Source organism: Lactuca virosa, chromosome 3 (assembly GCF_052849685.1).
Source record: "Lactuca virosa cultivar CGN04683 chromosome 3, Lactuca_virosa_CGN04683_v6, whole genome shotgun sequence".
In the NCBI taxonomy this organism is placed as follows: domain Eukaryota; kingdom Viridiplantae; phylum Streptophyta; class Magnoliopsida; order Asterales; family Asteraceae; genus Lactuca; species Lactuca virosa.
In genome coordinates this window covers 252,535,195-252,552,833 of record NC_136428.1, presented here as the reverse complement: position 1 = coordinate 252,552,833, position 17,639 = coordinate 252,535,195, and the positions used below count along the sequence as shown (strand labels likewise).

General features: G+C 39.2%; 2 protein-coding genes and 1 pseudogene across 2 annotated transcripts; all 3 read left to right on the top strand.

The window, feature by feature from the left end:
* The first annotated feature begins 5,213 nt into the window (after positions 1–5,213).
* Positions 5,214–7,123, top strand: LOC145167122 (elongation factor 2-like). Its single transcript, XM_079086217.1, has 3 exons — positions 5,214–5,612; positions 5,727–5,843; positions 5,923–7,123. Exons 1-3 carry the CDS (start codon positions 5,246–5,248, stop codon positions 6,768–6,770), a joined length of 1,332 nt encoding a protein of 443 aa, XP_078942343.1. The 5' UTR covers positions 5,214–5,245; the 3' UTR covers positions 6,771–7,123.
* On the top strand, positions 6,780–7,130 carry LOC145164531 (elongation factor 2 pseudogene; annotated as a pseudogene).
* A 442-nt stretch (positions 7,131–7,572) lies between these two features.
* LOC145164530 (elongation factor 2-like) lies at positions 7,573–8,210 on the top strand. Its single transcript, XM_079083242.1, has 2 exons — positions 7,573–8,013; positions 8,091–8,210. Exons 1-2 carry the CDS (start codon positions 7,573–7,575, stop codon positions 8,208–8,210), a joined length of 561 nt encoding a protein of 186 aa, XP_078939368.1.
* Positions 8,211–17,639: the final 9,429 nt, after the last annotated feature.

Here is a 17,639-nt window from a genome sequence, read left to right as displayed (position 1 = left end):
ATTGATGCTTCCACCTCACAATGCCAGCAGGCTTCGCTTGCTGTCGAAAAACTAATTTCTGAAGCTCAACTGTTTTTAGATTCCTTACAGGCGGCAGCTCAGAAAAACGCCCAAACCGTGAACGCATCTGTTGACAATCTCACGCGTTCACTGGAGGCAGAGAAGAACAATCTTGAAGTGGCTCGAAAAGCTATTGAAGCTGCTAACACAGAGCTTCATACTAAAGTTGATAATCGTTTAACTCAGCTTGAGGCCGAGCTTGCCGTAGAAAACCGAGTGATGGATGAGCTGGACAAGCGAACTTCCCAGCTCAAAATTCAGAATCTAAAGCTCCGAACCGCAAACAAAGAGCTTGATGATTTGAAGTCTGAGCGAGAGGTGATTCGAAGCTCAGTGGGTGATGTCCATTCCATTTTGTTGCATCTTCTTGACGCCCATGACTCCATTTTAACTATCTCCATACGACGCCACTTAGCTGAGAAGCTACGACCTTCCTTGGATATCTTAAGTAGGATTGAAGGTGTTCCGGAGACTAGTATTCATCCGAAACAAGGGGGAGAAAAGGTTACACAAGGCAAGGCTGGCAAGGCTCAATCTCAACCCCCTCAAGAACCAAAAGCTACTGCTGAACCGAAGGATAATGTAGCTTCGGTCAGTATGAGGGAGAAAAGAAAGAAAAAGATTGGAGAAGATGATGTGGAAGATGTTGATGCTGATGATATGGAAGTAAATGCCAAAGGGAATGCTTTTCAGAAAACCAAGCCTAATGATCAAGAGATTAGGGAGAAGCTTCAAAAAGAAAAAGAACTTCTCGAGAAGGAGTTAAAAGAAAATGAACTCCTAGAGAAAAAGAAGTCCATGTTTCCGGAATGGACTATTGAATCACTCCAGAGGGAAGTCATTGATGAACCGAGCACTCACTGGCTTGAACCTGCTATGTCGTTCGGTCTTGAGAATTCGAAGGATGCACAATTCGATATGTCAATCACCCGAAAGGCATTTATCTTCCATTGCTTTGACTCAACGGCTGTCGTTCCCTTTCCAGACCCGAAGGTAGATCGGGATTTATTGGAGTTTTATCTTGAGTTCGCTCAGCCACAATACTTGACCTGGAGCAAACAGAAGATCACTACGGTCAAGGTATTGAAGCCCTCTTCGGCAGGGAAATTCGTTAATGTTAAATTCAAAGTGACCAGAGGCTCGGATAGCTCGGTCCATACTATTTCCCTGGCTGATCTACCAAACTTGAACCCGCACGACTGGATACTCCGCAACAATATTTTGTTGACTAATCCTCAGGAGTATCAGCCGATCATTGATCACGTCAAGCGAATGCTTGTTTGTTACATTCACGAAGTAGCAGAGATGGATCAAGAAATTGCATCTGCCATTCACAAGCAAACAACGATGAAGCCGATTGGAAGGACTGGCGATGTGAATGCGATGGTCAAGGGCAAAATCGATCCCAAGTTTCATACTGTGATGTTCGTTAGGGGAGAAGGTCAAAAGTGTATGTTCGCTCTGATTGACAAGCACCTGTTCTCAACTGCTTGCTTGGAGCACATTTTGGAGATCATACACAGGTGTAATCAGAACAGTGAAGCTGACAAGAAGTTGTTCACCGATATGCTTCGATGGTACATTCAGTTTCGGCAGACACTTCTTGCGATCATCCCTCGACTGTTCAAGGTTGTGAAGAAGGTCAAGGTCACTCAACCGAAGTAGTCTCTCACCTCAATTGACGCAAAGGGGGAGATTGTTGGGTCTTGATGTTCTGTCTTGGGCTCGGTTCTAAGTCCATGTATAGTTTACCCGGTTTGGGCCTGTCCAAGCGTGGATAAGTATTAGGGTTAGTATAAATATTGCATGCATGTATAGCTGTGAGTCAGTCGTAATTATTATTATCATCGTGCATTGTAACCCTAACACACCTCTACAGTCGAAGTTCTTTATCGAGCTCTTCTGAGATGTGATTGATTAATCATTCGACATCCTTCATCTATTCTTGTGTTCTTTGCATTGTTAAATACTATTTTTCTGTTTGAATCTATCGATCTACAACTCTTTTATTCTCAACAAAGATCATGATGAAACTTGATGAATCAAGGCTTAGATCAAGTGGTCTTTCAAGTATAACAAGCTAGAGGATGGAATACTCACGTTTTTGAAGCCTTGGAGGGTTCACGGTTGAGTAAGCGTGAGAGAAAGGGAGTAGTGTGCAGCCAAGAGTAGAAAGGAATGAAGGAAGGGGGTCTACTCATATATATAGGGGTAAGTGTGCGGCCATGAGGGGTGTGTACGACCGTACACCCATGTGTGCGGCCGTACACTCCTCCAAAAGGGGTGTATGGCCCGAATTTCTACTTTGTGACTTTCTAACTCATATCCAATCTCAACCTTGGTTGTACTTAAGCTTGGAACACTTAAATGAACCCTTAAACAGTGCTAAAAGTCAACAGAAACGAGTTTAACATTGATAGAATTGACTAATTGTACAAGATAGAAGTTCCGGGTTGTCACAAATACACACAAACATTTAAACACACATACATAGATCTAAAACATAGTCGTTAGATTAATACACATACATACAAAGATATTGCTAAGAACCACCCTAACAACGATAATAAGAAGAGGTGAAGGTTACTTCAAAGATCTGTGGCCGGTCGATATTGTGTCTCCCACCCCCTCTTCATGTCTCTTTATTTCTTTTTCTCATATCAAAAAAATGTAAAGATGCCTACTTACTCAGATCGACATAGATATCTGTAAAATACAACCCAATCTGATGACCATGCAAAACCATATGTTAAAGAACGAAACTCTTGAAATATGATACCAACAATAGCCTTCTCCATGTTCTGAAAATCCCAAACATGCTACTAATTTGGGTTTACCTGGTCATTTGGGGTCTCATGAAACAAAATATTACCTAAATATGAGGGGTTTCAAACACCGGTGACGCTACTCCCACTTCTTGTTCCCTACAAGCAAAAAAAAAACGACCATGACCTTGTTATATAAAGCAACAATTAAGAAACTTTGTGTTAATAAGCGCTGGTTTTATACCTTGATTATATGAAGAAAAAAAATATAATGATCCAGAATTTGTTATGAACAAGAACTGTATTTAATTGAACATATTATGATCCCAAATAATATGTTTAGAAAAATATATGATCTAAAATATTATAATTCAAAATGATATAATCCAAAATTTTATGATTAAAAAATATTATGATCTGAAACTATTATTATGCTTAATATCTTTTATTATTCGAATCTTGTATAATTGCTAAACATCAAAAACTTGAACCGATATAAAATTTTAAAAAATAAATAAGTAAAAAACAAAATAAAAAAAATAAAAAAACACAAGTTACTTCAAATATGTATTAAAATCATTGAAAAAAAAATACAAAAAATTAAATATCTGATGATAATGTTCACATGTGATTCCAAAGATCTGATGAGCTTTGTAAGGCTCCCACTAAACACATATTTCATTTTAGGCTAGAATATAATGGAAAATTTGAAGCTGATAGCTATCATTAGTTAATCTCTTTTGAGCTAAATAGAAGAAGAGAATAACTTGCATGTCATGATTTCCAATGGATCAAGCCAGAGATAATTGTTGATGCTGATTAAGTTTGTCTTCATGACTTCTCACTGGATTAGTTTTTACATCATCAGATTGGGTGAGAGGGGGGGGGGGGGATTGTAAGGTTGAACCTTATAATTTGATGAGTCAAACTTACTTCACGCTGATACATCAATGTCTGCGTATCAGCCGCTGGTCAGTTCTTGCCACTGAATGGTTCTTTAATCGACAATGTAAAGATTACTTTTGCAACACGGTTCCAGATTTGTTATCTTTGTGATAAGATCTTTTATTTGTATAGTTTATGTTATATATTTAAATCATTGGTTTTAGGGATTTTGATTCTAGAATAGTCCACCCTAGTATATAAGTTACACTAAGTTTCGTTGTAAAAGCAGTCGCTTGGTGTATTCTCTCTGTGAGAAGTTATAAATCAAAATTGATTTTTTATTACACATCGCCACTGCCTTACACCCACGAATACAACTACTTTGCCCTAAATCTGACCGTCGCCGCCCTGAAGCTACCATCGTCACCTCCTTTGAAACTACCACCCTTCCTCCATCACATGCACATCACCACTGAAACTCATATGTTTGATTAGAATCATTGTCTTCCTGTGTTTATAGTGACGACGTCCTCATGATGAACAACCGACGACCCCTCTGGTGAAATGAACATATTCTCTGCCTCACAACCCTAGCTTTACAGATCGATGGTCGTTTATCAGACAACCGTCCCATCTCTCATTCTCTCTATCTCTCTCTCTCTCTCTCTCACACATACAACCCTCAATTTTTGGGTGGGGGGTTTGGCTTCTGAGAAATCCAAGATAGGTTGTGATTTTGTGAATGCTTTGTGTGTAAAACCCTAGTTCTGCAGATCGATGCTCATATATGATTTGTGTTTAATTTTTCTTGTCAATTTTGACTTTTGACTTTTGATGTTTGATTTTTGTGTTCTAAAATTCCAAAAAATAATAGAGGTTTGATCATTTGAAATTCCAAAAAAGAATACAAGTTGTGATTTGTATGAATTTATTTTGATTTGGTGTTTGGTTTATTTTAGCATGATTTTTTCTGGGCATCGGAGGGGTTGAGCATTGGATCAGGTTTATTTCTTTTCGACAAGAGGTGTAGGTGGTGGTCGATGACAAAGGGTGGGTTAGGGTTAAAGGGCGTGAGGGGATGAAGGTCAGTCTCAATGGTGGTGTTGCAGGTTATGGATTTATGTTTCGGTTTCGGGTGGTGGTTGGCGATGGTTGATGGTGACCGGTGGGTAGTGCCTAGTGGTGGGAGTAGCCGGAGTGTGAGGCGGAGTAAGAGTTCAAGTGGGTCCCACTTGTCAATAAATTAATTAATTTATTTTCTTTAATTAAAAACATATTAAAAAAAACTGAAAAAGAAAATATTTAGGGCATTATAGTCATTTTTCTATTAGGAAGAGACTTACACGACAACACACTAAAACCTAGAGACTGTCCGAGTAAAAAAAAAAAAAGGATTAAATGGATTAAGAAAGATTTTAGTAATTTATTTTTTGAAATTACATCGTTGCCCTTGATGCAATATAACCCTAACGTCATTCCCTTCCGCTTGGGGCTTTCAATTTCACGAATACTCGCCTGGTCTCTTCCTTTCGACGATGCTTGTCGAAATCGCCGTCGCCCTTCTTGTCGGCGTCGGAATCGTCGCAGCTCCTCCCTCTGTACGCAGCCATTATCAATATTCCTACATCTGGTCGGAACCTCCGTTGGAATCGTCGCAGCCTTGTTTGTTTTCTTTCTTTTTCACGCAAGCATCGTCAATCGACCCACATCTGGTCGCTCATCGCCGTCTGGATTGTCGCAGCCCATATATTTTTATCTTTTGTTTAGTATTACTTTCAGATTTTTTTTTTCTTCAGATTTTTAATATCTTTTCTTCAGTATTGCCATTTGTAATGTTAACCCATTCGCTTTTTGCTATTTTTTCTTGCAGGATTCTGTTAGAAGCATTTAACATTCCAAATGGTATTATTTTTATTATTATTATTTTTTTATTTTTTTTTATTTTTGCTATTTCATCAAAGTATAATATAAACTTACTTTATAAATTGCCCTTTCAAATTCCACAATCCAACACAGGGAAGACGAAATCGAAGGCTAAGGCAAAAGTGAAGTTTACGGCTGATGAAGTTCGTAAGGTTATGGATTTCAAACATAACTTACGCAATATATCTATTATCGGTGCTTTTGGCCATGGTAGAACTGAATTTATAAACATCATATTTAATTTAATTTATTTTTAACTAATAATCATTCTGTCTCTTTAACCTAATAGGAAAATCTACATTGAATGATTCCCTTGTGACTTTTGCTGGTAGCATCCCCCAAGAAGCTGTTGGCGACTTCACCATAAAGTCAACCAACACTTCAATCTACTATGAAATGACAGAATCAGACCTCAAAGCCTTGGAAGGAGAACATAACGGAAGAAAGTACATCATCAATCTCATTGACTCCCCAGGGCACATTGAATTTTCTGGGGAAGTTAATGCTGCTCTCGTTATCACCGATGGCGACTGTAGCGAGGGTGTTTGCATCCAAACCAAAAACATCATTCGCCACGCACTCCTTGAAGGATTACGGCCTGTGTTGACCGTTAACAAAATGGAAACATGTTTCCTTGACTGCCAAGCCGATGGTGAAGAAGTGTATAAAACTTTGGAAGGGATCATTAATGAGGTGAATGCCACCATTGATATCAATAAGGTCCCACAATTAGATGATGTCACGGTGAGCCCCGCAAAAGGCAACGTGGCGTTTTCGTCTAGGCTTCATGGATGGGCATTTACGTTGAAATATTTCGCGGAAAAGTACGCTCTTGAGTTTGATGTTGACGTGCCAACGATGATGGAGCGACTTTGGGGTGAGAACTATTTTAATCTAGAAACGCAAAGATGGAACACAAAAAGATACAGTTCTCGCAATTGCAAACATGGGTTTGTTCAGTTTTGTTATAAACCTATTAAGGCGGTCATTGGGTATTGCATAAATGACCAGAAGGATCGGTCATGGCCTGTATTGAAAGAACTTGGCGTTACATTGACGTCTAAAGAGAAAAAGTTGGTGGGCAGAGAATTGGTGAAAAGTGTTATGCGGAAGTGGTTTCCCGCTCCTCCCGTTTGACTAAAAATGATGGTATTTCATTTGCCTTCACCATGCGTTGCTCAAAAATACCGTGTGGAGATTTTGTATGAAGGTCCTAAAGATGATAAGTTTGCTGAGGCAATTAGAAACTGCAACCCCAATGTCCCTCTCATGCTCTATGTATCGAAAATGATTCCTGCATCCGACGACGACATGGGTCGATTCTGGGTTCTAGGCCGGGTTTTTGCGGGACGGGTTTCAACCGGTATGAAGGTCGGGGTCTTGGGATCTAATTATGCTGAAGAGAAGGATTTCTCTGTCACTATTGTGGAAAAAACTGCTATTTGCATTGGAAAAAAACAAGGAATCGTAAAAAATGTTCCTTGCGGAAACACATGAATGTTGCTAGGTTTGGATCAGTTTATCACCAAAAATGCAACTATAACCTCAGAGAAAGAAACCGAGGCATACCCGATGCGCACCATGAGGTTATCTGCGGTGCCAGTTGTATGTGTTGCAGTCCAGTGTAAGGTGCCATCCGATCTCCCCAAACTCATGAGGGGCTTAGAGTGTCTGGTCAAGACAGATCCCATCTTTAGTTACATACAAGATTCTGCTAAACCTGTTATTTCCTGTGGTGGCGAGCTCCATTTGAAAATCTGTTTGGATGTCTTGAAGTACAGTTTCTTGGGCGGGGCGGAAATCGACCAGTCCCTCCCGTTTGTTTCTTTCTCTGAAACGGTTAAAGTCTCCAAGTGATCATAACCTCCTCTATGTGAGCCCACACCCCTGGGTGTCATAGTTACTTATGACATAGAGGACAGGTTGCTTGGTCCCAATGATGACCAGGAAGGCTGGGAAGCCTGTACAAAGTACATGTGTGAAGAACCCAATTGGGACAAATTTCACAAAACGTATTTGGAGTTTTGGTGGGCCAAATATGTTAATTGCTGGGTGCAAGGAAGCTGATTACACTAACAATTTCAAGAAAATCGTTATTGAAGGTTTCCAGCAGGCCTGTAGGGCCGGTGTGTTAGCCGGAAAGACGATGATAGGTATTTGTTTTGAGATTTTATGTGATGACCCGATCACCCATGATCTCGATCTCGATGAAGTGATTATAACTGCTCGGAATGCAGTTTTGGCTTCTCAACTGACAGCAGGACCAAGACTAATGGCGCCAATATTTTTGGTTGAAATACAAGCTTATGAACAATCACTTGAGAAGATAAAAAGTGTGCTTCAACAAAGACGCGCTTGGTTTCGTAAAATGACACAGCCGGTGGGTCACCTTTGAGGCATATTCCCGTAATAGAATCATTCGAGTTATATGATGCTTTGAAGTCTTTATCATTGAAGGCTTCCCCACAATGTGTGTTTAGTCATTGGGGAATCATAGATTCAGACCCAATGGAAGCTAATTCTCTGGCGCATAAGCTTATTGAACAGATCAATGAGAGGAAGGCTTACATGAGGTAGATGACATGACACCACCATAGTCTGTGACTTTGAGGACGAGCTGTAAGGTATATATTTTTGACTTATCTCAATTGAATGACTCAATGGCTGTTTCTTTTTTTCCTCTAAATTTGAAGTTTTGGCCAAAGAGGAAAAATTGTAAACTCTCTTTATTAGCTGAGAGGAGTAGTTGGGAGTTAATGGAGTATATGTCATTTATATATTTTTCAAAAACCTTGTTAAGTAGCTCGATTTTCTTTTATGAAATAAAATCATATTTGATAAAATAATACTTGTTTTTGTTAAACCTCATTAATATATCATAAAATTTCTCACTGGATACTCAATTTTTTTTTTGAGTAAAATTGATGGCACCGATTGATATGTTGTGTTGGTGGATGACTTGAAGACATTTTTGTGTAGAACTAATTATAAACTATATCAATATTTGAACTTTTATTACAACTCTTAACTACTTTATGTCTACTTTCAATATTTATTTAGTAAAATTTTGAATTTTAATTTATATCCCCAAACTTTTACAATTAATTAAAATTATAAGACTTAAATAATTTGTGTAATTTTAAAATTTTGAAACCCTAAAACATAATAATTGTTTTGGCTTCTAAAATAGAACTACTTAAATTATCAAAATTAATCATTTAAGTAAGAAAATGTTTATCAACATAAAATAAGAAAGCCATATATATGCTAGCACAAATGGAGAGCATGGCAGTACTTGGCAAATAAGGCAAGAAAACAGATCAAGCTTTTACATGTACAAGTAGCTTTCTTGCCCCAAAAAAATCTTCATGGCATGTTAAGCTTCCACATCTCCCAAAGAGTGTAAGTAACAACGACCCATATTAGTTCTACACAAAAATGTCTTCAAGTCATCCACCAATACAATCTACAAATCTGTGCCATCAATTTTACTAAAAAAAAAAAGAATTGAGTATCTAGTGAGAAATTTTATGATATATTAATGAGGTTCAACAAAAACAAGTATTATTTTACCAAATATGATTTTATTTCGTAAGAGAAAATCGAGCTACTTAACAAGGTTTTTGAAAGATAAATAAATGACATACACTCTAATAACTCCCAACTACTCCTCTCAGCTATAAAGAGAGTTTACAATTTTTCCTCTTTGGCCAAAACTTCAAATTTAGAGGAAAAAAAGAAACATCCATTGAATCATTCAATTGAGATAAGTAAAAAATATATACCTTACAGCTCATCCTCAGAGTCACAGACTATGGTGGTGTCATGTCATCTGCCTCATGTAAGCCTTCCTCTCTTGGATCTGTTCAATAAGCTTGTGCGCCAGAGAATTAGCTTCCATTGGGTCTGAATCTATGATTCCCCAATGACTAAACACACATTGTGGGGAAGCCTTCAATGATAAAGACTTCAAAGCATCATATAACTCGAATGATTCTATTACGGGAATATGCCTCAAAGGTGACCCACCAGCTCAGCGTCCTCTGTGTCATTTTACGAAACCAACCGCATTTTTGTTGAAGCACACTTTTTATCTTCTCAAGTGATTTGCTCATAAGCTTGTATTTCAACCAAAAATATTGGCTCCATTAGTCTTGGTCCTGCTGTCAGTTGAGAAGCCAAAACTACATTCCGAGCAATTATAATCACTTCATCGAGATCGAGATCATGGGTGATCGGGTCATCACATAAAATCTCAAAACAAATACCTCTCATCGTCTCTCCGGCTAACACACCGGCCCTACAGGCTTGCTGGAAACCTTCAATAACGGCTTTCTTGAAATTGTTAGTGTAATCAGCTCCCTTGCCCCTAGCAATTAACATATTTGGCCCACCGAAACACCAAATATGTTTTGTGAAATTCTTGTCTAATTGGGTTCTTCACACATGTACTTTGTACAGGCTTCCTGGTCATCATTGGGACCAAGCAACCTGTCCTCAATGGCATAAGTAATTATGACACCCAGGGGTATGGCCCTCACATACAGGAGGTTATGATCACTTGGAGACTTTAGTGATACCTCTGAAACAACCGTTTCAGAGAAAGAAACAAACGGGAGGGACATGTCGATTTCCGCCCCCGCCCAAGAAACGGTCCTTCAAGACATCCAAAAAGATTTTCAAATGGAGCTCGCCACCACACGAAATAACATGTTTAGCAGAATCTTGTGTGTAACTAAAAATGGGATCTGTCTTGGCCAGACACTCTAAGCCCCTCATGAGTTTGGGTAGATTGGGTAGATCGGATGACACCGGACTGCTGGCACCGCAGATAACCTCATGGTGCGCATCGGGTATACCTCGGTTCTTTCTCTGAGGTTATAGTTGCATTTTTAGTGATAAATTGATCCAAACCCACCACCCATCACTACCCCGCACCACCACCACCCGCCACAACCATCACCACCCAACCACCACCAGCACCTACCTCCACCACCCATCACTACCGCCTGCCACTATCACCCACAACCACTACCTACCACCCATCACCACCACCACCCACCACCACCACCTATCACTACCCACCACCACCAACCAACACCCACCACCACCACCTGCCACCACCACTCATCACTAACCACCACCACCACCACCCACCACCCACCACCAATCACTACCCACCCACCACCACCACCACCACCTCCATCACCACCCGCCACCAACACCCACCTCCATCGCCTGCCACCACCACCAACAGCCACTACCTACCACCCATCACCACCACCCGCCACTACCACCCATCATTACCCACCACCCACCACCATCCGTCACCACCCACCACAACCACCACCAACCACCACCCACCACCCATCACTACCCACCACCCACCACCACCATCACCACCACCCACCCACCACAACCACCACCCGCCACCACTATCACCACCCAACCAGCACCACCCGCCACCACCACCCACCTCCACCCACCACCCACCGAAACCACCACCCATCACCACACACCACCACCACCCATCACCACCACCCCGCCTCCACCACCCCCACCCCCACTTATAAAGATTTGTTATTGTGTTTTTGATTCATTAGTTTTTCTCGTGTATATAATCACATGTGATTATATGTATCGAGTCACATATATGATTTATATGTTATTAAATACATATAATCACATGTGATTAAATACACGTGAAAAACTAGTGAATCGAGAATGCAAAATTGAATATTGTCCACGTAAATCATATGTGATTAGATACATATAATTACATGTGATTATATGTATTTAATAAAATATTATTTACGTGGGCCGTATTTATTGTCGTGTTTTCGATTTAATAATTGACATCGTGTATTAAATCACATGTGATTATATTTATTTAATCACATATGATTCGTATGGAAAATATTTATTCTTGCGTCGATTCAATAATTATTCTAATATATTTAATCACATATGATTTATGTGGACAATATTCATTATTTGTTTTTCAATTCAATAGTTGTACTCATGTACTTACTCACATGTGATTATATGTATCAAATCACATATGGTTTATATTGATAATATTCATGATTCAATATTTTTTCTTATGTATTTAATCATATGTGATTGTATGTATTAATCACATATGATTAATGTGGAAAAAGAAAAACTATTTAATCAAAAACGCAAAAATGAATCTTGTGTACAAAAATCATATGTGACTAAATGTACAAGAGCAACTATTGAACAAGAATGTGAAAATGAATATTGTCCATATAAGTCATATCTAATTAGATACATATAATCTCATGTAATTAAGCATACCAGAACAACTGAATCAAGAACGCGAAAATAAATATTTTTCACATAAATTCTATGTGATTAGCCCAATCGTTGTGTGAGGGCTTCCAGTTCGATGAGGATTCTTCGGGCTTCTTTGTTTTGGATTCGAACATCTTCCTTTTGGTCAGACCAATGGTCGTCTCTTGTTGATTTTCCAAAGCAGACTTGAGCTTTGCACTGTATGATTGCTTGTAAATTTCGCATTGCTTTGATCGCTTCTTTTGCTGCTGATAATACGATATCTTGGGCGACTGATCTCCATGCATCAGATTTATCCATTCTGATTGGGGTTTGATTGGCTCTAAGCTGGTATTGTCTGTACATTGCTCTTGGTTCTTCCAGTGTGAAGATTGTTTTAGTAAAGATTCTTGGGAGAGTTTGAAAATCTTCATGATTTCTTTGCAAGTAATCTTCATATTCTTCTGAGAGGCAGAATGGGATTGTAGAACTTCCTCCACTGAGTAAAGGGCTGCTGCTGCTAACCGTTTCATTTCTCCTGTGCATTCTGCAAAACAAAGGTTAACAAGTCTTGAGAGAGAATCAGCTAGTGTATTATGTTTCCCTTCTATATGCTCTATGTTAATCTTGACGCCTGTTCCTGTGACTGCATCTGCAAACTTTATCCACCTGACCCTTGAGGATTTGTTGCTATTAGCTTTGTTGTAAAAGCTAATAATGGCTTGGCAATCTGTCCTTAAAGTGATTTCTTGTTTATCAAGGTAGTAGATTTTTAGTTTCTCCAGAGTGTTGATGCAGGCATTGATTTCAGCATCAATTGTGGATTGGGTTATTGAGAACTTGCCACTTTCATATGCACAAATCTTTTCTGAGCTTCTTGGTCCTTCCTTTTTGTTCTTCCATTTGACTATACCTCCCCATCCTTCCATACATCCGTCTGTTTCTAGGATGATATAAGCATCTTCAGGTGGTATCTCAAGGTCTGGGAGATTCTGAACTTGCATCTTGATCCTTTTGATTAACTCATAATCAGAGGGCTTCAATCTTTTGTCTCCATGAGCATTTGTCTTTTCGTACAGTTGCCTTAATAGTATCCCAAGTTTTGGGATATGATTACGAGCATAGTTAAGGATTCCTAAGAATGACCTTAACCCCTTCTTTGTCTTCAATTCTTCTTCGTTGAAGTTCACAATCTTCTTTATGATGTGTTGTTGCAACCTTATTGCTCCTTCTCCTACGACTACTCCCAGAAAATCTATTGTTGGGACTGCTATCTTCATCTTTGTTGGAGATAGGACTAGGCCATTATCCTCACATATTTGCAACATCTTTTCCAAGTGCTTTGAATGTTCTTTTTCGTTTTTTTGAGAAAACCAGTATATCATCAATATATACTGCGATAAATGATTCTGTTCCTCTGAAGCATTTATCCATTTTTCTTTGGAACACTGCTGGGGCATTCTTCAAACCAAATGGCATAACTAGCCATTCATAAAGTCCTCCAGGTACTAAAAATGATGTCCATGGTATTGATTCTACATCCATGGCGACTTGATGGAACCCTGATTTGAGATCAAATTTTGAGAATATTTTTGCACCTCCTATTCTCTTGATGATCGTATTTATGCCTGGTAAGGAGTATTGGTCCTTGTATGTGTTGTCATTCAAGGATTTATAATTAAAAACCATTCTTTCTTTCCCTTTGACCTCCTTTCCAGTTACAGGATCAATTGTTGTTCCTGAGTTTACGATCATTGCCATCGTTCTGTGTCTGCTTTTGCTTGGTCGAATAGCACCAATCTTGAGTAAACTATCAACATGTATTCTGAATGAATCTTCCATTGCTGGTATCACATGTTTTAGTGGTTGATCTTCAATTGTAATGTCTGGATTTATAATATCCAGTTTACAAAGCTCACCATTCTTCTTCCAATGCTTTAAAGGTTCTTCTCCGATGTATCCTTGGATATTTAACCTATCAATGACAGGTTTAAACCGTTCTAGGAATGCATTGTTACCTTCTTGGTTGAAATAAATAGATTCATTTATTTCAAAGAAATCTTCTTCACTAATTTCAAGCTCAGTGATGGCAACTTCAGCAACCTCAGATTGCTCTGAAGTTTTGATCTTGGTAACCTTCTTATAAATAGTTATCTCATCACCTTTTATACGAATTCCTCCTTTCATGGACCTTAGGAAGTTGGTACCTATCAGCATTTCAATGTCATTGCTGCCATGCATATCAAATGCATATATAAGGGGAATTTTGAACTTGTTTCCCTCGATGAGAAAATAGCCTTGCTTTATTTTGTGAGTTGCCTGCTGTCTTGAATTTAAACCATTAAAGAAAACATTGTGGTTTAAAGGTTCAAGTGCTTCTTCTGGAATAACCTTCTTGTTTATGCAGCATGCTGATGCTCCTGTGTCTATTATTGCGCCGATCCCAAATGCTGGGCAATTAGGGATATCAAACTCAACTTTTACGTTGTAAAGTGAGTTAGTTATCTTCCTAACTTTTGGGTTTGATGTAGCATTTTCAGAGTAATGAATCTCTGCTTCCATGAAGGGCTTTGCTACATGAAGTTCGCTTAACGGTGGGAATTCTTCTTTAGGGAATTGAGGCTTTTCCCTTTCTTCCTTCCTTTCTTGTAGTTGCTCCTTCAGCCTTCTTATTTCTTCGTTCTTTTGTTCTTCAAACCTTACTTGTTCAACTTTAAGCTGATCGATTATCTTAAGAGTATCTGTGAGATCTTTTGTTAGCAAGCCTTTTTCAAGCTGCCATGCTTCCTATTTCTTTTGTATTTCTGTCTTGGTCTCATAAAACTCTTTGGCTTGATCCTTAATCATCTGCTGCATTTGCTCCGTCTTCTCTTTCAAAAGTTCTTTGAGAAGCTTTATTTCCCTATTGGTAAAGTCACTTTCTTCTTCCGGCTTAATCTGCTGTTTTTTCTTAACGTTAACTGTTTTGCCAAGATAATTTTTGGCGCAAAGAGCACATGTTGTGAGTTGGCACTTGGGACAGTTAAGTCTTGACACGTCTGTGGTTAGTATTCCACAGTAATAACAGATCGTGTAATTTGTGACTGTGTTTTCCTTCCAATCATGCTCACAGTTTTTACTTTGAGCTGGCAATTCTTTGCTTGGTTTCCACGATCCTACGGATTGAACCATATCTGCTATTTTTGTTGGTGGTCCTAGATGGAACATGAAAGCATAATGACTATGTTGGATATCCTCTCTTTCATCTTCGCTGCTACTTTCATTATCTTCATGTGTTGTTGTGAAAGCTGCTTCTTCAAATGGAGTATCTTGGACCATAACACTGATGCTTTGATGGGTATCGCCTTCTCCTTCTGATATACTATAGACACTGGTGTCATCAAAGTCTGCTGAGACAATGTCCCAGTTGTTATCAAGATCCAGTTCTTGATAGACAGCTGATCTTGCAATGTTTCCTTGCTTGCTTTTGCAATCTTTTGTGAAATGCCCTTCCTTTCCACAAATAAAGCATTTGCATTTCTTGACTCGTCCTCTGTCATCTTTGTACTTTCTTTTGAATGGCTTTACATGAGAACCATGTGGCTTTCCTTTGTAAGTCTTCGACTTCCTCATTCCATACTTTTTCCTGTTGTTTTTGTAATAACCAGGAATTGGTATGGCTGAACAAAGAGATAAATCTCTAAGCTCTTTGGCAAGCGCCACATCTTTGCACATTTCTGAGATGAAAGTATGAGTGAATTTGATTGCAGGCAGAACTCCTGAACTTAGACCAGGGTACCTGGCTTTAAATGATTTATTTTGACTTTTGACTGGCAGTGGAGAAACCGGAAAGTGCTCACCGGCGACAGATTGACACGTATGGGAATGGACTTCAACTTTCTTGGATAGAGAAGGTGGAAGTTTAGCAAAAAGTTTTTATGTTGTTGAGGGGAACTACAGCCTTCCATACTTTATTGCTAACTGCCTGAAATCCTCCAAGAATGTCCACAAGTTCTTGGTTTCTTCACAAGTTATTCTGTCTAGATCTCTGTAGGCTCTGTCTTGTTCATCAGTTGAGCCTCGGTATGGATATTCTAACAATATTAACTGCCTAACTTGTGATGTTATATTTTGTGGTTCATCTGCGATTGCTTCAAGGGCAGCATATACATCTGGGTATGCCGTTCGCCATTGTTGCCACATTAACTTTTCGCTTTCTCCAAGAAGATTTTCAACAAAGGCTAATTTTGCTTTGTTGTCAGTCCATGTTTGGCTATTGAGCCTATTGATTGTTATAGATTCCCATCGTGCTATTACATCTGACCATAAGCCTGGATCTGCTGGTAGAACAAGCATTACACCTGATTCCGTCCATGCTGGTGGCAGAGTCCACTGTGAATTATGATATTCACCATATCCTCCATTAAAAATATTGCCTTTTCCTTGAGGGTAACCAAACTGGTAGTTTGGTCTATAAATTGGCTGTGGATTTTGCCGTGCTGGTGGGTAGACAGCTGGTCCTAATATTGCATCATTTGGAGGTTGATAGCTTGCACTAGATTCTGCGTCATTTGCTGTTGGAAAAGCATGTTCCTCGTGTTTTTTGACCATTTGTGCTGCCATTTGTTTAAAGTTGCGAAATTTTGGGTATGGCAGATTGTCATCATCTTCTTTGGAAAGATGAAGAATTGTATGGTCCTCACCATGCTTCGCTGCGAATGGATTTTCCCATTCAGACTCTGATCTTTGTGTGGCGAGTTGGTCATCCCATTGTGGCAAATATTCATCAAGAAAATCTTGTTGGTTTTTTGAAAATTCTTCTCGTAGGACAAGGATCTTCCACCACTTCTTTCATCATCATCCCAGTCACTTGTTTTGTCCATAATTGTCACATTTCCTGGGGTAATTTCATCATCTGGGAATCCATCTCCCCAGCCAGTTGCTGCAATTTCTTCTATTGAAGTTGTGCTTATTGAGGTATCGTACTTTACATAATAGTCCCATTTTCCAGATGGTTCACCAAGAGTTGACCATTTATGTTTTGATCGTCTTGGCTTATTGGAACGTCTTGCTGTGTTCAGTGGCTCATTCTCCAAGATCCTTGCTTCATCCAGACATTCTTCACAGAAACATATATCACAGGGGATATGTTTTGTATGAGGTGTTTGAAAACATACTCCTATAAAATGCTCTTCATCTTTGTCTAAATGATCGTTACCTAATACTTCTCGATCATTCTGGTCAACAGAGTATCTTGCTGGTTGGGGGGTTCGGCGATATCTTTCAAATTGGAGACTTAATGATCTGTTAAGCCTTTCATGTACCGCTACTCTTGATGGTACACTTACTGATGTTTGCTCAGATGGATTTAGATTCCAGCACATTCGTTCAAGCTCTTCTATACTCCTTCTTTCACCAGAAATTGCCGTGATGCCATTTGTTGTGAGATGGTCCACAACATTTTCTACACTATATTGGAATCCCATATAGCTAGTGTTTGATAGCCTACCCGTCATGGCTATTGTAATCAAAAGATTACTTTCGCCGCCTTGCCAAGTTTCATACCCATGAGTTTGTATGACAACTTCTACATGATTATGGAAGTCCTCAATACTTAGAACCATATCAGGGAACATGTAGACTAGCTGCGTTCCTGCAGAGAGGTCGACTTCCATAGTTCCAATGATTTGTCGACTATCTTCCCATCTAGTGTCCCGAAGGACAACTAGA